This window comes from Aulonocara stuartgranti, assembly GCF_965226115.1.
Source record: "Aulonocara stuartgranti genome assembly, chromosome: 3".
NCBI classification, from domain to species: domain Eukaryota; kingdom Metazoa; phylum Chordata; class Actinopteri; order Cichliformes; family Cichlidae; genus Aulonocara; species Aulonocara stuartgranti.
The window spans coordinates 19534719-19554114 of NC_138941.1; the positions used below are offsets into that span (position 1 = coordinate 19534719).

Here is a 19396-nt window from a genome sequence, read left to right on the forward strand (position 1 = left end):
TTCAAAATTAGAAAAGGCAGAATTTGTGCTGTTCAAACACACTGATTCCACAAAAAGACAAAAATGTGAAATTGCCTAGCTAACAGTTACAGAGTGTTACGAGTTCAAAATTGGGGATGGAGACAAGAGAAAAAACACAATAACAACACTGGTCCGGCCGGGTTGAGTCAAACGATGATTTTAATGATCACACGCGTGGGAGATGGACACAGTCAGTTATGCCTGAGATAGAGAGATGATTATAACAGAGTAAAGATAGCATTAAAATGTTGGTGACAGAAGTAATGCTAAAATCTCAACAAGCCAAAGTTACATACATGTTAAAGGGAAAGATCAAACAGTACTGAAATGAAGAAGTGGGCATTACGGGGCTTCCCCAGTGAAATAACTGAACTTGGAGCACAAAATAATAAATAACATACCAGTAATGCGCGGAGGGAAGGCTTCTGAGAAAATGTATAAGTTCACAGGGAATTTCTACAATAGCACAAGTTAGATGTGGGCAGATTGATGCAGTTATCAATAGTATTGATACCAATGCTGGTATTGTTACTGGAGATATACTACTGCAATAGGATTGGTACTTTGTTTCTGTCCTGTAAGTTCAGTATGTACCTCAGTGAATTCTGTTATGTAGTTGTTGTTTTTTTTTTTAAATGAAACATAAAACACGGACTATGAAAGCCTCTTATTTTGTTTGTGCAGCTCTAACAACAGTGATACAAGCACAGCAGACTGTGCTGGCTGCAGTGGGAGAAGATGCTGAATTCAGCTGTCAGCTCTCGGAGACTAAATACATCCTTCAGGTCACATGACAGAAAATCTTACAAGATGTGGAGACAAATGTTGACACCTACAGCTTTACTGAATTTTCAAAATGCAGAAAAAAATGATTGAGTTTGCTGATTAAAACACTGATGAAACTCTGCACTGGGAAGTTTTTGTACTTTACTTGGTACAGTTGATCATTCTAACATGCCTTGGAATGTCCCACAAGGAAGGGAGATTCTTCCTTCCTTCGGGGACATTTGAGTTTTCAATAATTTGGCTATTGTACGACGTTGTTTCAATACGTGGTACAATAGCCAGTGGGGACACAGAGACGTGCACCATGTCAGACTGTGGGATTCTGTGTTTGTTTTTTCTTTTTATGGCCTTTTCAAAAGGTAAGTTTTATTCCGTATTGTTGTTTTTGTTTTTTAAAGTTATTTATTGTGACAAGAGAAAAAAAAAAAGAAAACAAGAACCTTCACTCGTAATAATTAAAAATTGATCCTAAAATGTGAGAACTTTTCTCTGAAGTGACAAAGAGATTGTCTTTAGACAGAATTAGAGGGAGATACAATTACTGAAGAGTTTAGATTTTGTTTGAATGAGTGACAAAACGTTTCTCCCACTGAACACTCAGCCTAATAAAACAGAACAAAATCAACTTTCTGTGTCATGAGTTGTTCATCATTCAGATTAATGAGACTGTTTTGAGAGCTGTGTGAAAACAGCTTTAGACTGTTTTGTTAAAGGTTGCCCCATGCCTATTCATATTACGATGAAAGCAATAGATAAACCACATGTTTGTGTGTTATGTATGTATGGTTGGTAAATTAACAAAAATTGGGTTGTATGTGGCCTACAATGTAAAAGACGTTTCACAACCCCAATGTAGTTAAAAACAAGAAGGCACTCATTTCCATTAGACAGAGATGGAGTTCAGGTCATAAGTAGTTTACTGACAATTATTTAACATTTGAAATGAAAAGATCCGTCAGTCCATTCACATATATACTGTTCAGAGAAGGAATGTAGTTTAGAGCAAAGTGTAGTAGTGTGAAGTGGCTAAACACACTCACCAATTGTTCTAAAATAAACAATTTATCAAAACATTAACAGTCTTTCACACATACATACGGTTTATACACTATTTTAAAAAGAAGGGGTTGAAGACCTGATTGATTACAAAAAGTCTATTAAAATGTTCTGGGTAACCACAGAAATCTTAGTCAGTTATGTCTGAGAGAGAATGTTTATGACAGAAGTAATGCCAAAATCTCAACAAGCCAAAGTTACATACATGCTAAAGAGAAAGATCAAACAGTGCTGAAATTAGGAAGTGGGCAATATAGGGCGTCCCCAGTGAAATAACTGATCTGAAATAACTGAGGCACAAATTAATAAATAACATACTAGTAATCCACAGAAGGGGAGGCCTCTGGGAAAATGTAGAAAATCAATGGGAATTTCTACAGTAGCACGAGTTACCAGTCAATACCAGTCCTGGTATTGGTTATGTTGAAGTGATGGGTTTTATAATTCATTTTTGGTCCACTGAAGGGATTGTTTTGTAACCCCAATATTGATATTTTGTAAATAAAAAATATGACCTCAATTAAACCTTTAAATTCCCTGCACTTGTCATAGATATCTACATGATGTCCAACAAATATACATCAAGTCCAAGGTTCTAATGTTGAACGCCATATTGATGTCCAGCTTAAATCATGGTTGGACCTCTAAATTGTTGAAAAAGTTCAAATGCAGTACAGACCTCCAGAATTGGTCATGGACCAACAGAACCAATATAGACACGATCTGGACATCTATCTGACTTTCTTTGTTTAGTTGGTAGCTAACTGAATTGTCTTACTTTTTTTTTATAGATGAAAGAAAATGTCCCTGAAACATACAGTATGAAACAATGAGTGTCAGGTTTATATTTATAGTCTACATCACATTTAAGTGGTACCCATATGTCAATTTGTTTGAGCCTAAAACACAGACTACTCCATGACCCGAATGATTGTTTAATCCTTCCCATCAATACCTCTCAGTTCCACATCTCTAACTCATGTTATTCTCCATGCAGCTCTAACAGCAGTGGTCCAAACACAGCAGACTGTGCTGGCAGCAGTGGGAGAAGATGCTGAATTCAGCTGTCAGCTCTTGGACACTAAAGACGTCCTTCAGGTCACATGGCAGAAAATCTCACGTGATGTGGAGACAAATGTTGCCACCTACAGCAAGTACTATGGTCAGAGAGTGAATGATGGCTTTAACGATAAACTCAAGTTTAAATACACTGGACTACAGAACTGCTCCATAGTCATCAGGAATGTGACGGAGCAGGATGAAGGATGCTATCACTGTCTGTTTAACACTTATCCTGAAGGCTCCTTCACTGGTAGAACCTGCTTCCAAGTCTATGGTAAGAACTTTTGCATTAATGTGTTTAAATGTGCTAGAAACTGATTTCCTTTCAACAACATATTCCTTGCAATATTTCCTGATCCTTCACAGAGCTGCATGAACCTTTTGTTGATGTCAGAGAGTCAAACTCTGCTGAAGAGTGGGTTGTTTCCTGTTCAGCCACTGGTCGACCTGCTCCCACTGTAACACTCTCACAACAAGACCTCAGCTTCTCACAGTACAACACTGTCAGTGTGTCCAACACCAACGCTACATTCACTGTCACCACTACAGCTGTGCTCTCAGGTTCACGTAAACACAGCACACAGGTGGGATGTGCAGCACGAGTGCTCTCTGCTCCTCACAGAGAGGTGATGGAGACGATTCCTGAGGTCCAGCAGACGTCAGATTATCAGTGATGGTGAGAAACTGAGATGCAATAACAATGCATTGTGCTAGTATGCATTTTCTCTTTGATCAATAATTGATGTATTCATTTTGATCAGTGTCACATTTTTCCTGCTTTTTCAAGTTTCCTCCTGGATCATTGTATTAGCTGCAGCATTGGTGATGATGGTCTTTGTCAGTGTTGCTGCTCTGCAGTAGGCTACTCTTTAAAGAAAAAGACCAGATAACTTTCATTTTTCATTTCTTGTCATTTTTTTCTACACCAAAATCTATCCAATAATATCTGCATAACATTTTCTACTTGTGATTTAGTTATTAATTCTTTGCTTCATGATTCAATCGGTCTTTGTCTAGTATTAAATTTTATGTTTCCCATTTAATCCCACTGGCTTTAAAGTGTTTCACCAGATTTTTACAAAGTATTTCCAGTCTTTTGTTGTCTCTGTCCCAAATGTTCTGAAATGTGTTGCATGTATTAAAAGAAGTTGGACCAAAAAATGTACTATGTACTTATAAACTTACATTTATGAAAGCTGAACAAACATTGATGTACTTGACTTTTGTAACAGTGAAAAGGCGATCTGTTTTTATTGATAAATATATATGTTTGCATTACTGTTATTTAGATTGCCATGTTAGAACGTAGCAAACAACATTGTTTGTTCCTCTATGGTTTCTTTATTTTTACAAATCTAAATGTTTTTTGTCAAAAGATTAATAATTTCATATTGAGGTCAGACGGTCAGCAGTTTTGATGTTTTTGCAGAGATTTTATTTTTTGCAAAATAGCACAAGTAAACATTAAAAGTAGTTCCTAAATCAAGGCATTTATTATTAAGGCGGCCATTATTATGGCCCTGTGTGGAAAAAGTGATTGCCCCCTAAACCTAATAACTGGTTGGGCCACCCTGAGTAGAAACATCTGCAATAAAGCGTTTGGGATAACTGGCAATGAGTCCTTTACGAGGTGGTGGAAGAATTTCTGCCCACTCATCTTTGCAAAATTGTTGTAATTCAGCCACACTGGAGGGGTTTTGAGTATGAACCACCTTTCCAAGGTCACAGCACCTCAATCAGATTCACGTATGAACTTTGGCTAAGCCATTCCAAAGTCTTTATTTTCTTTTACTTAAGCTGCTTAGAGGTGGACTTGTTGGTGTGCTTTGGATCAAGTGCACTTCAGCTTGTGGTCGTGAACAGATGGCCAGACATTCTCCTTCAGGATCCCAGAAACTGGATTCTGTTCATCTTGACGTTGCATCTCCAGACTGAGAGATCTCAATTACTTTGTTTCTTATTTGCTTCTGAATTTCCTTGGATTGCGCCATGATGTGTAGTTTTTGAGGATCTTTTGGTCTACTCTACTTTGTCAGACAGGTCCTGTTTAAGTGATTGATTCAGCACAGGTTTGGCAGTAATCGGGCCTGGCTATGACTATGGAAAAATTGTATATTTTCTATTGATAAATGCAAATATTTTATGTCTGTTATGTGCATTGCCGTGTGGAGAATATAAGGAAAACAATTGTGTGGTTTACATTGTTTCTTCCTCTTAGATTTCTTGATTTTTTTTAAAAATTGCAATAACTTTATGTTAATTTCAGTGCACTTTCACATTTCTTTAAATTCAAACTACAGTCCTGTGAATAACTAGAAACACTTCTAGCAGCACAAATGTGAGCTAATTGTTTTCTGCTTGACTTTATCAGTCTCTCATATTGTTGTGGAGGAATGTTGGCCCACTCTTCATTACAACGTTGCTTCAGTTCTTTGAGCTTTGTGGGCATTTATTTAAGCACAGCTCTCTGAATGTCCCAGGTTGAGGTCTGGACTTTGCTTTTCAGCTATTCTGCTGTAGATTTGCTGCTGTGTTTGGGATCATTGTTTGACTGCAAGACCTAAACTTTACCTATTAAACAGTTAACTCTGTATTTTACACTTTATGTGAATATTGTTGCAGATTTCAATTATTAATGTTTTTATAACTTTGTTCTTTCTTATATTTAATATTATACAATATTTATACTTCATGTCTCTGTCTTCTTTTGAACACTCCAGCACAGCATCACTATAACTTTGTCCTCACTGACAATAAAGCTGTTTTATATATTTCATTGCAAATGTTTCAAGCAATTTGTAGCTGTATCTTAAGATATTTTGTTAATAATATAGTATTTTATATTGTTTTTTTCCCCATATTTGAGAAATATTTAACATGTAAAAGTCTGTTTATGTACAATTTGGTGATATTAGCCCTGATTATTGGAGGAACTTGTACATGAAGCAGATTTCTGAGACTTCAGATTTGAAGGTTGTTGTCATATAATCTAAATGATGGCAGATTAACGTTCCCTACCTCTGTCCTACAACCACAGAACTCCTTTGCATTCGACTGATAGAAATTTCAAGCTCAGTGTTAATGAAGATTTCAAAGGCCTTAGTGCAGGGGTAGGGAACGTCTAAAACCTGCAGGGACACCGGCCCTCGAGGCCTGGAGTTCCCTACCGCTGCCTTAGTGTGAAAGGAATGAAGCTGTAGCGCCTCCCAGTGGTTGAAAAGAGGTACACAAGAGGTTTTTGCAACCTGCTGTTTAATGACGGTAATCAGCTGGGACAAAGGTACATTATGAGAATAATATCTCTGACAAACCTCTACCTCAATTAAAAGATGCATTTTGATTTACATGAATGCATTTCATCTTCTCTGCAAAGGCTACACAACCTTCTTTGCCATTTGAGTGTGTCCAGTCCAGCTGAAACCAGCTCATTACTGATGGCATGAAAACGATCTGTGAGGTAACATTTTTACTGTCATTCATTCCTGTTGAAAACTTGTCACGTGTTTGCTTAGGTTCTTCTCAATAATCCTCCCGTATCCTGTGTAAAAACTACCCGAGCTTAAAGTATACAGACTGCCGGGAGGGGCGAGACGGGAATTTTCATTGCATATAAATATATATTAAAATACAGATAGCAGCAGCCACGAAAACATAGGCAAGAGAGAGCATAGCAGTGTCGTAGATGTAGCCAAATAAGACAGATAAATTAAGATGGAAAATCCCCAAAACCAAACCCAATCTTTAGTGTGGGAGCATTTCCATGTCATTCCCAAAGGTGTAATTATTTTCAGCGACTGCAAACTGAACACAAACTTTTCATAACTGAGTTTGTTTCTTCAGTTGTATTTTGGTAATGCTGTTGTACAGCAGGGAAGCAAACACAAGTGCTAACGCTAACAACATCCAATCAGGATTTATTGGTTAGATCAAAGCTAACATCTGCATTACATGTGAGCACTACACATGTTATTTAACATATATAACGTATAAGATTTTTACATCTTTCTCTTTCCCTCGAGAAGAACTGCTAAAACTGTAGAAATAACATTACAGAAAAGCAGGACATGCTCAAGCAAAACATTATAGAAAGTCTGTCACGGTTCTGGCTCAGTTTGACCCAGTATTTTGAGTTGTCATGTTTTTGCAGGTTTAGTTTAGTTCCATGTGTCATTTTCTGTCTCTCTCTCTATGTCGAGTCTGCGTCTTAGTGTGATGGTTTCTTGTTCCTGTTTTATTGTGAAGGTCTGCGTCTCATGTGAGTGTGTTCAGTTTGACCTCTGTCTCGTCTTGGTGATTATTCCCAGCTGTGTCCACCACCTGTGTGTAATTCCCCTGTGTTTCTCTGTGTATTTAAGTCGTGTCCTCTGTCATTGTAGTTGCTGGTCCGTCTGTGTGTCCACCATGTCTCACCCGTGTGTTCTCCCTGCTGTCCATCTCCTCTGCTCGTTCTTGTCCAGGTTTGTGCTCTGTAGTTTAGTTGTTTCCAGTCTAGTTTAGTTCGTGCTCCATTTGCTGTTGTCCATATTTATTTTTGTGTTCAATAAACCACCTTCACTTCTCCACTACTGCCTGCGATTGGATCCTCATTTATTATTTTCACACGGCTCTCCTCACCCGCCGTGACAGTACGGACCAGCCAGATATGGATCCAGCGGCAGTCACCCCACCTAGGGAGCTTCAGGAGGCCGTTATCGACTCTGCTTCTAAATTGATTTACCAGCTGTTAGAGCATGAGGGAGAAGCGTCTCTTTACACTGTGGAAGCCAGCCTACAACACCTTATTTCCAGTTACCCCTGGTTATTGGACTCACTGCGTCCGCTCGTACAGAATTTTGTTCTTCACGAGCTTCACCTACACCCCCCCGCCGCTACCGCTCGCCTGCTCATGCAGTGATATCATCAGTGACAAGTCAGGTGATAGAGGCTAATGCAAAATGGTGTTTCAGTGAGGCAGAATTTATTATGACAATACATTTTTTTAAATACTCAGTATGAATTAAACAGGTTAAAGGTCAATGCTCTGTTGTAATATAAAGACAAAATGATTGACAGCAGCCCAGCAATATCAGTAAAATGCAAATTAGCCACATGGTGCAATGTAAGGAGCTCTGTGATTGGTTAGGAAAGGACAGACTGGCCACCTCGATTTTTCTTCACTGCACATTGATCCATAGCTTTGCTCTGTAAAGGCTAACAAAGTGCTTTTGCTTTACAAAGACATTCAGCGTCGGTATTCACTCTTTTAAAATGCCACTGAACACTGGAGTGAAATGGAGCCCTGATCCTCAGAGTTTTATTGTTGCTAACATTTCTTATAGATAGCACAGATAGTGCCCCACTGCAGTAATCACTCATGTCTAGATATTCCTGTTAAAAAGGAGTTTTTCCTCCCCACTGACTGTAACATGGCAAACATAGCAAACGGATAATCCAGCTGAAGCTTCAGACAGCCGTCAGACAGTGAAACACTGCCATCTGCTGGACGCGAGTAACACAGACGCTGAAGGAAAAGCACGCACACTTGGAAGACTTGACCATTTGCACAAAATGAATGGCTGACACTGGACAGATGAGAGAATGTGGATGGTCACACCCTCGTGCATTAAAGAGGGCTTTCAGTTCATTGAAAACACAAAACCAAACACACAAAAGACACAATGAGACAGCTGATCAGTTTGCTTCACTAAATCATCGACACAAGCCGTGTTGTAGAGGGTACTGCAGCCGTGGCAGGTTATCATCTTAATGTGGCCCTGACACTCCATCGTACGCCACAAAGCTGTGAATAAATGAAAAGCAAAGAGGCATCATCACTAACATAATAACTGTAGAAGTTATCCCGCTGCATTACATTTATCAGGATATCGTAATAAATGTTCATATGTTGCTTTGACCCATCATTGTTGTCATTAATATCGCTACGTGACACTGGACACTTCCTGTCATTCATATGTCCTGACTTTGTGATCAGTGTAGCAGCTTGAAAATAACTGCTTGGTTAACAGCAGGTGTACAGGCAGGTGCTCTGATCAAATAACATGTTTGGCTAAAGAAACAGAAAATAAAAACATGTAAATAGGAACACCCACATCTCTACTTCTTCTTCTATTTTCCATTTCACACTTACAAAAAAGTTCTCCTGCGTAGGTGTTGAGACAAATATATGTCAATTTAATACTTCAGACAGGCCCCAGAGCAGGTCTGAACAATTAGTCCACTTAAAATCAAAACTGCAATTTGAAACCATGCAATTAGCAATTTTGCAAAGAAAACTTGGCTAGGCTAAGCTAAGCTAACTGTTAGACAAAGTAGAGGAGTTGGAAGAGTAAGGGATTCTGGTTAACTCCAGTTCAACTTAACATTAAATTAAACTGACAAATATCATGTTTATATTCATATCTTAGTCTTTTGATGAGCTCTATCTTATAAATCTATTAGACTCAGACGAGGTCGGCACAGGGACAGGCCTCGGGGGTCCAGGCCCACCCGGTGAAGTCCTTCTTCCCCAACATCTTCTGATGTACTTCATTTATACATTTTGGTAATGAAGTACTTAAACTACCACCTCACTGATTAGTTATTGCAGTGTGAGTTCAGTTCAATTAATCAGGTCACAGTAGTTTAGCACTTCTACAGCAATCATGCAACCAGCATGACTGAGGAGGACACTGGGTGGACGGGCTTTGCAGGTCAGACTTTGAAACTATCTTTTATTGTCATTACGCCAAAAGCAGTGAAATTATATGCTGTCCCATTCAGTGCAAATAAAGAATCTGTGTTTACTGACAGGACAAAGCACTGAACATGATTTCATCTGTTAACCTGGACAAATTCCAAAACAATTCCTTATTATTTCTTTTTCTTAAGTAAAACCAGTAAAAGCTTCTACTTCAAAAATATGGACTTAACACTGAGATCCTGATATTTTAGACCAGTTGAATTTAGATGATCTTTTTTAGTTCGTTCAGTTTGCTGGTTCTAACGACGACGGTCTTCATCAGTTTTAACGTCACTGTGACTCATATCTCTGCATGGCTGTTTTGTTCTGAGTGCACTGTGACAATGAAGTTAAGATCCGGTGATCAGCACAGCAGCCTGGGAGTGACTGCTTGGTTAACGACAAGGTTTACAAGACCTGATCAAATGTCACACTGGAAATATTTTGCAAGTGAAACAGCAAATGAAAAAATGTAAATATGTTAACTGGACCACCTACATTGTTTCGAGAGCAGGGGTGAACTAAAGAGTGCGACCCATCACTTCAGTTTCAGCATATAATTTCTATTTAACACTCAAAAAAATCTGTTGTACAAGTATTAAAAATATATTCACAAATGAAATTGACATGCCTGAGATGAAAACATTACTCATACAAGTTGTCAGGTAAAGTCTATAGCACTGTTACATCTAAATATGGACACTGAGCTGGGACGATGTCACAGATCTGAGCCTCTGCACCTTCACTATACGTTTGTGTATGTCAGGCCTGTCCTGTATCTCTCCACCACCTGATCCAACACACCACCAAATCCTGATCAGCTGATCATCTCTGCTCCTCTAATCACCTGAATATCCAAGTATCCGAAAGTGTCCATCGATCTGACAATACAATTGTAAAACCGATCACTGACCTGTGCCCTAATGTGTTCTGTGCACTTGTGAACACACTTCCTTATGGAGTACGTTTATTAAGGACACTCTTTCATTAGCACACAGGTTCAATAACACAACAAATAACCTCCAATAAACCTTTTAATAAACTGTCATTGGAGGCTGATGTGTTCTCTCTTGGCTTGTTTTCTTGTTGTGTGCCACACAGAAAATAAATGCATGGTGTCTTAACTCACTGATACGGGGATATCAATGAGCACAGAGTCCAGCCAACGATGGCACAAAGTCAAACCTCCTTCAAGGAAACTGGAGAGTCCAACACTGGCATTGAGGCTACCCCAACAATATCAATATGGTGTAACTTCCTGCTCTAACTCAGGCTCCTTCCCCACAAGAAAGATGATATTTTATGTACTCGAAGTCAGACCTGGAATCTGCGGGTCAGACTTCCTGGGCCCCCGACCCCTGACCTCTGAGATTTTCATGTCTTGTATTTTATAATATTTATCTTTTGTTCTCCTGCCAAAATTGTAAACACTGTCATCATGCCATATTGCACTGTTGTTCGATCAGCTTCATTAAATATACTTTTATATATACTTTTATCCTTTGTTTTGTTATACATCCATGTAAATCCTCATATGAAATTATTACAACCAACTGGTAGTAAAACAAAAATAAAAAGATTGTTCAACATTTTAACTGCAAATGGTCAAAACATTCACTTTATTTGCCAAAAATTATACTTAAAAAGGGGAAAAAAGAAGTGTTAATAGTTTATTTGAAAGGTCAAAATATACCAACACATCTTTTTATTTTAAATCTATTTGTTTGTGCATTAATTTTTTTTCTAAAGCCAGATGTGGAAAAACAGGCTGCATCTACATGCAGGTTCTTGTGGTCAGTGGTCATCATATTTGCATTATCTTTCTGAGTCACAAGCAGGGAAGTGTTAAAGTTTCCTAGAAGTGGTGGGCCAGTGATGTAGGTGTGGATGCAAAGGATTATTTGAGGTGGTGCTGATCAGAAGTATAAAAATCAAAGTGTCCAGATCCAAACACACTTTGTTCCTCTGTGACAGAAGTGAACTAGAACTCACAGCAGCATCTGAACTGCAGAAGAGATCTCTGCTCATCTCCGTCTGCATTCCTCTTTTGCTAAGAACTTATTATGTATCATTTAAAATGATTTTCCTTTTAAAGCTGGGCAGCAGGCTCACGTTGAACATCTCCATAAACTGTCATAATTCTGCTGCTACACTAAACACTGCATTCGGTGAGCACACTAAACTTACGTAAGCTGTATATTTGCACGGTGAGAGACCTGTTTTTGCTGATTTGTGTTCAAATACAACAAGATCTTATTTAAACTGACTGTCAGATGTTGCCTATCCAGTTATGTAATGAACCCACTATATACATGAACCACAGACCCTTCACCACATCTTCATCACCTGCTGTTCCAGACAACCAACTTATACCTGAACCACTGCAGGTTAATCATCATCATTAGTAAAGGAAAAAAAGGTGAGTGTCTTATTATTTTTATTTTGCAGTGTGTCATTGTTACTACAGAGCACAGTGAAACATGTGACAGGAAAGAATAACTGAGTGCAGAAAGGCTTTTATATTAAATCGGATTTAAACTTTGTTCTTAATGAACCGGATCTATTATGACCTGGACTTTTATCTATAAAATGGGCTTGTGAAACCCAGAGAAAAACTCTCTCAATATATCTGTAGATATAAATATATATTTATCCAAATCACATCAAGTAAAAAAGGCAAAATGACAAAATTAAAAAAAAGAATAACAAAAAGTATAAATGAAAACACAAAATTTTAAGGCAAAAACAAATATCTTGATGTCTTAATACGATGAATATAAAATATAAAGTAATACAACAAGGTTAAATATCTAAACATTTAAACTACTTCAGCTTTTCAAAGCTTCTTTTTCCAGTTGAAAATGACATCATCACGCCTGAATCTGCTTCCAGGAGCCGTCCAGATCAGGCTTGTTCAGGATATTTAGAAATCGTCCTAACAGTTGAAAAATAAAAAATAAACAGAGAACAAAGTAATATATATGATTAGAAATAAATAAAAAAGAAAACTATAAATAAAACTACTTCTTTCATTTAAAGAAAAAGGTCTATCAGTCCTCTTGTCGTGTGTGTTTGCAGCTCACAAAGACGACTTACTGAGCTTCAGGATCCAAAAGGATGTATCTGCCAAATTCTTAATGTGGAAAAATGTCCATGTGTTTTCTTCTCCAGGAGACGATGAAGACACTGTTTGTCTGCACGATGCTCGTGCTGCTCTTTGCTTCCGGATTTTCCAAAGTGAACAATTTTCAACCAAGCGAGCACCGACCTGAAGAAACACCTTATGAAAAGTTTAGAAGACAGCATGTAGATGCTAAGATGACTGAAAAGCTGTGTAACACAGAAATATCAAATAGGAATATCTACAAACTTGACAACAGTTGTAAGGAAACCAACACATTCATCCTCAGCATTCCAGCAAAGGTCAAATCCATTTGTAGAGGTGATGGGAGCTACGATGAAAATAGCGGCATGACGTATAGTACCGCAACGTTTCGCATAATTAAATGTAAGCTAAAGCATCAGGGAGCCAGGAAACCCAGCTGCCAGTATGAAGGCAGGCTTCTCACCAACAGGATCATTGTCGTGAAATGTGAAGGGAAGTTACCTGTGCACTTCGATCGGGACCTTCTACCCTCTGAGAGCAACGATGGCGAGCAACTATGAGGAAAGAGTGGTGTGGAGGGGGGGCGTGGTCTGCGATGCTGCTGCAGGTCAGATGGATGTACCTGCGCTGCATTTGCTATCACGCCTCGCCAACTTAAAAGGCTTTGTGCTGTCTGAGTTGTTGGTGTTGTGGATGTGTTGGCTGGCAGTCCACAGACAGACTGATTTACACAACTGTGGAAAAAATAAAATTAATAAATAAAATAAATTGGAAAACATAGATGTGTCATTATTTCATATAGATTTCAAATAACATACCATTTGATGTCAACATGGTTTAGTTGCATTTGCAGTGCTCGTGCTGTTATATTCTTATGATTCTGTTCATTTTATGAGTGTATCCTTCAGCCTTGCTTCACATATTTACTGCTGCTTGATCAGCTTTAGTCCTGCTAGCATCAGCACAGGTAGAAACAGATCACACATCAGAGAATCGGCCGTGCATCTAAATGCAAATGGAAACTAAAAATGAAAACATAGATAACTGAGCTGAACTTCATAGATCTGAAAGTTGACCAATGCATACATAGTGCTAAAAATCAGGTATCGGGAAAACACATTATTTTATATTATGCTGATGTCAGGGCTCTGAGTGCGGGCAGGTGGAAATGTGGATCCAAATGCAGGACTCCGAGACGAAATGTAACTAAAACCACAGCTTTTATTGCTGGCATGAAACAAAAACAGAAACCAAACCATGAAACCAAGCAGGAACACACAGGCAGGGTCTGAGGGTACGACGCGACACCAAGCGTGGGAAAACACAGGGCTTAAATACACAGGGTAGTAATGAGGGAATGGGCCACAGAAGGGAGACACAGCTGGGGGAGCTGAACTTCATAGATCTGAAAGTTGACCAATGCATACATAGTGACAACACATTATTTTATATTATGCTGAAGTCAGTTTTTATCCAATTTTATAACTATATCATATAATAAAGTCTGTTTTGAAGTTTACTATGGTAACAATGCATCTTTTTAGGCTTTTCAGAAACACTGTAACTTCATAGGTATGAACCAACAAACCATTTTTCATCATGACAATAAAAAATAAATCTAAAGGAGATAAACATCACAACTGTTCAACCAAGCATTAAGTCCATTTTGAAACAAAGAACGATGTACACTCAGCCAATCACATGGCAGCAACTCAATGCAGTGTAAAAGGTGAGATGTAAAATAAAACAATTAAAAATATTAATTAATCTTAATCAATCTTAAAATATGAAGCAATCTTCTAACTCCCCTTTACATACAAAGCTGTGGCCAACCTTACAAACCATTTTGAATTTTTTCCAGCCGAGGCGTTCAAAATAACCAAACTGCTAATAGTCACGGTTTAATTTGGGCAGCTGCCTGCCTAATATAATGTAAAATCATCACAATATTTTACACAAAGAGAGTAAATGTATCCTTGTACTCAGCTAAGACAGCTGGGCTGCTGTGGCTTGTGTTTATGTTCAGAGTGACATCTGATTTAAAAGCAGACTGTCATGGTTGCGGCTGTGTGCAGGCAGGATGAGGACCCAAACGCAAGCTCACGGAGGCAGGAATGAACTCAAAACACAGCTTTATTGCTGGAGAGAGAAACCATACAACCTAAACGAGGAAACTATAACGTAATACACAGAGAAACACACGGCCATGAATGAGGGAGAACGCGACACAGAACTGAGGGAGACGCAGACATAAATACACAGAGGGTTAACGAGGGAAGTGGGAGCACACGGGGAACACAGGTGACACTGATAATCATAACAAGACACGGCAGGAGTGAACGCAACACTGACGGGAGACTGTCAAAGTAAAACAGGAAGTACACGGAGGTTCAGAGAGGAGGAGAGACAGCACGGGGAGAGCACGGACATAACGGGCTGGGAAAACATGGAATAAAACTCAAGGAGGGGAAACGAGGGCTCACAGATAAACAGAGGGGCACACAGGAGGTAATCAAATAAGGAACATCTTAACAGAAACCATGGCATAAATAAAGAACAACACACAAAACATATGAAAACTAAGAATGCTGGGCCAACATGGCCCAGGATCATGACAGACAGCAAAAGACACTGAGCAGCATATCAGTCAGCATGGGAAAAATGCCATAGATTTAAGGAACCAGGCTAAAATAATTGGTTTCTAGTGGGTTCTATTGTAAGTGCTCTATATTTCAGCATGACATACTGTATGCATCCTACACTGAGAACCCTTGAAACTGATCATCAGGGTATGCTGTGTACTTCTTACACAGAAGATAAAATAACATGCAAAGATTTTAGATGGTTGTGGTTGGTCCTTACACACAGATGTAAGGTCAAAAAAAAAATCACCCACAATGGATCGTTCACAGACGCTGGTCCAGTGGAACCCACTTCCACAAAGGCTGCACCTGCTCTGGCAGAACAGGAAGCATCAACTACATAGTAGCTATTTTCATAATTAAGACATCAACTATAGGTGTTCCCAAAATGTGCCATGTTGTCTGCACACCTGACAGCTCAATAAGTCCTGTGTTGGTTACAGATGGTGGTTGTTTCCAGAAACAGCACTTGCATAAAACAAGTACAGAGCACTTTATGAGCCAACCTGCTTCTTTAATGAGCATTTAGGTTGTTTGTATTCAGTGTTCACAGATAATATGCTCATTAAAAGGGGGGATCCACTATGTCCTTCTTCACAATCCTGTCTGCCAACTTTAAGAAGAAATCAGAGTGACGCAGAAGCTTTAAAACAGTGTTCAGAATAATCAGTGATGCTTTTATCTGAACTGATGACAGATAAAGATGAACGTGAGTGTGGCAGAAGAGTAAGTTCTCCCTCTTTCTTGGAAGTATACAAAAGTCTGTTGTTTCTAAAAAGTTAATAAACAAACAACAAGTTCTTACAGAATGAGACGTGAAGCCTGGAGACGAGCAGTTCAGACACGCTGTTATTAAATTCTACCTGAGCAGGTTATAGTTCACCTCAGTTACGGAAGAACAAATAACACTTGGCTCTGGGAGCTTCAGTTTTTATACACTGTCGTAGCACCACCCTAAGCCATCATTTGCATCAACACCTCCATCACTAGCCCAGCAGTTCTAAGAAACTTCTCTGTTTGTGGTTCAGAACCTAATGTGACACCAATGAGCACAACAGCATGCAGCTGCAGGTTGTTGTTCATACCTGGCTTTACAATAAAGAGCCATGTTTGCAGGCAGCTGTTTGAAGTTTTGTGTAAAATATCATTTTTATAGAAATAAACCAAATGTGTCTAAATATATTAAGTAAACAATCAGAATAAGAACATTTTGAAATAAAATCCAAAAACTGCATCTGGCTTAGTTTTTGTTGAATAAATAATGACTCTGTGTAATATGTCATGTGTTGTATATGTAAGTTGTATTTGTACAATGAAGCCAGGCTTTCTTTGTGTTAGCTGCCTGACAAAACCTAAAACTCTAGTCAGAGATTGCAGGTGTCACAACAGACATGATCAGCTTTCTCTGTCGATCCTATCTTTCTGTTTCACACTCTGTGCACTCATAGAAAAAAATCTTTAAAAAAAAACAATCACATGACTCTTCTTCCACACAACATGATCCCTGAGTGCCGCCTGCTCCAACCAGACATGTTCTCACAGCGACGATGGTGATAATTAAAATCTACAAAGAACGTGATAAACATTATTAAAATGCAGCACTGTTAAAGCAACGTGATTAATGCTGCATTAAAATGAGCCTTTAGCACATAGAGATGATTCAACAGTTTCATTTGACTTCATTGTTTCTAAGGCAGATGCTACACCAGTGAAGGTGCACTTAGTTTTCACACACTGCTTCTGCATTGTGTCTTAGTTTTAGTGGATTAAATAATGACACAGTGTTTGTTTGTTTTTCTTTAGTAACAAATGACCTCAGACCAGCTTATAATATTTTATAAACAAATAAGCATAAATGCATAAACTCAGCCTGGAATCACATGGGATAAACATGGGATGTGCATTTTTTTATTTGTTTTGTGTTACTGAGTCTTGCAAGAATGCCAACCTTACCAGCAGCAGCTTGGTTTTTTTGTTTGTTGTTTTTTTAATTGAATGAGTGCTGAAAGTTGAGCAACAGCTGTGACAGCGAGAGAAGATGGAGCCAATCAGAAACAACTGTGAAAATGTACAATATGCAAGCTAAGAAAGCAAAGTGTAGCAATGTTGCCATCATTTTTGTTGTTGTGGGATTTTTTTCAACATTCACTGAAAATCACTTCTCTCATATTTCCTCTTTATTATTTTCATCACTGTTTAAGAAACGTAACAAAGTCTTATAAAGCATCTAAACCAGCATCATGAAGTGATGTTTAAAGATGGCAGCAAGCTCACAGCATCTCTCAACTCAAGAGCAACATTCAAAGTGCACAGGCTGAAGGAAAGCATTGATTTTATCACATGCAATTACAATATGCCTTTTCATCTGTATCTGGATGTACAATGGGTATCGTTGTTTGTCCCAGCAGTTTACAATACAGAATGTGCACGTCTGTGGGGCTTTTATAAAGATTTCTATTTGCATTGATACGATTGCTTGGATCACAAATTGTTCTAACTTGATTAAAGTCACCAATGATAAAGGTATTCTTGCGCTTACAGTTACCATTATTATCTCTGTTTGCTATCAGATCATCACATCCCCCTTGTGGGATCATGTTGATGATCTGCTGGTTTTCTGAACACGTCCGTTAGTCATGCAGAGCACAGTGCCAGAGAGCGCCACCAGCAGGAACATGGAAGTCTTCATTGTATTTCTATATCGAAAAAGTAAACAGAGTGAATATATAAATCAGTATTATTTCATTTCATTTATTAACTTGTTTATTTTTCCATTTTCCTAAATGTTAATCGTGCTTAACTATTAAAGTAAAAATACAGATAGATAGGAAACTCTCTGAAAAGTCAAACTGTTTTCAGTGAGTTTATATATTTGCCAGAGGAAAGGTCAGAATCTGCATATCTGACCACTTTGAATCAATTTATATCTAAACAGAAATCAGTAAAAGTTAAAATCAGTTTCATCAATATCCTCACTTATGAGGATATTGATATCCGTATAACTGGAGTTATTATAGATTTTCATACATGACATTTGTGAAAAAGGCGAGGGTGTCAGGGTCCCTGTGTCTACCCGGTCGCCTCAGTGTGGCTACATGTGTTTTTTTGTTTTGATTTTGTCCCCGCTCTCTCCCTCCCTCCTTCTCTCACTGCCTGGGCGGAGCTCATCTGTGGGCTCCTGCCCTTGGCCCACGCACCTGGTGACACCTGTGGCTCATCACCCAACAGTGTTCCAGTCCCCTTATAAGATGGCAGCCCTGTATTTCTCGTCGCTGGACCGTTGCCGACTCTCGTCAGTGTTAACCCCAGCTCAGTTCGTTCTCGTGTTTCCCTAGCGATCTTCTTACAGTAACCTTTTGCATCTCTGTGAATAGATTTCCCTGGACCTGCCCCTGTGTTACCTGAGCGATCAAGTGTGTGAGGATTGGAGCGAGCTTTTGTGTTTCTTGTGGAGTGTGAAGAGGAGCGTGGAGCGTGGATGGAGTGAGGACTTTGGAGCGTGTGTGGACTGCAAGTGTCTTTCCCCCCTCCTGTTCGTGTGTGGATTCCCGGAACCCGTCTTTTCCCCACTGTGTAAATAGATCACCTGGTGCTTCTGTAAATAAAAAACCTTTATTGTTCCCTACTCAGAGCCTACGCGTGAGTCCGTTCAGTCCCGTTGTGACAGAGGGTAAGGACGTAAATCGACTGGTAAAGAGGGACTGGTGAAGAGTCTGCAGCCGCAGCACCGATCCATCTGTCCATCTCCTGTTCCCTTCTCTGATCACTCGTGAACAAGACTGCGAGTTTTGTAACTTAATAAAAGCAGTAATTTGTTTGCCAGAGTGCCCCTTCCACGTCACACCCTGTTCTTTCCTTCTTGTCTTATATGAAAATTCACTTTGTGGAGCTTTTTGGGAAATTGTTAAACTTCAGGAAGATTCTGAACATGCCCCATCGTTTAGCCAGCTCTTTGGAGCTGAGCAGGTTCAGGCCTGTTGTTGTAAGTTTTATAAAACAATCTCA

At 38.9% G+C, this 19396-nt stretch overlaps 2 protein-coding genes, 1 long non-coding RNA gene and 1 pseudogene across 6 annotated transcripts in view; 2 read left to right on the plus strand and 2 right to left on the minus strand.

Annotated features, from left to right (window-relative positions):
* Window positions 1-19396, minus strand: part of LOC309700493 (uncharacterized protein) — a 2098293-nt gene that overhangs the window by 1245509 nt on the left and 833388 nt on the right. The gene's annotated exons all lie outside the window — the stretch shown is intronic.
* The window catches only part of LOC309700733 (neuroligin-2-like), a 120564-nt pseudogene that overhangs the window by 44928 nt on the left and 56240 nt on the right, over window positions 1-19396 (plus strand). The window lies entirely within an intron of this gene.
* LOC309700885 (OX-2 membrane glycoprotein-like) lies at window positions 652-9917 on the plus strand. Of its 2 annotated transcripts, XM_082524785.1 has the most exons (4): window positions 652-1166; window positions 2861-3199; window positions 3292-3601; window positions 7302-9917. In XM_082524785.1, the coding sequence occupies exons 1-3, from the start codon at window positions 986-988 to the stop codon at window positions 3597-3599; spliced, it is 828 nt and encodes a 275-aa protein (XP_082380911.1). In that variant the 5' UTR covers window positions 652-985; the 3' UTR covers window positions 3600-3601; window positions 7302-9917. The 2 variants fall into 2 exon arrangements, with proteins under 2 accessions (XP_082380911.1, XP_082380912.1); XM_082524786.1 differs by lacking the exon at window positions 7302-9917 and having other exon boundaries at window positions 3292-4533.
* Window positions 9948-18161, minus strand: LOC309701419. Of its 2 annotated transcripts, none has more exons than XR_014274977.1 (4): window positions 13568-15516; window positions 13251-13483; window positions 12740-13095; window positions 9948-12578 (listed from the first exon to the last, which is right to left on the minus strand). It is a non-coding gene; the product is annotated as an uncharacterized lncRNA (long non-coding RNA). The 2 variants fall into 2 exon arrangements; XR_014274978.1 differs by lacking the exon at window positions 13568-15516 and adding an exon at window positions 17937-18161 and having other exon boundaries at window positions 11257-12578.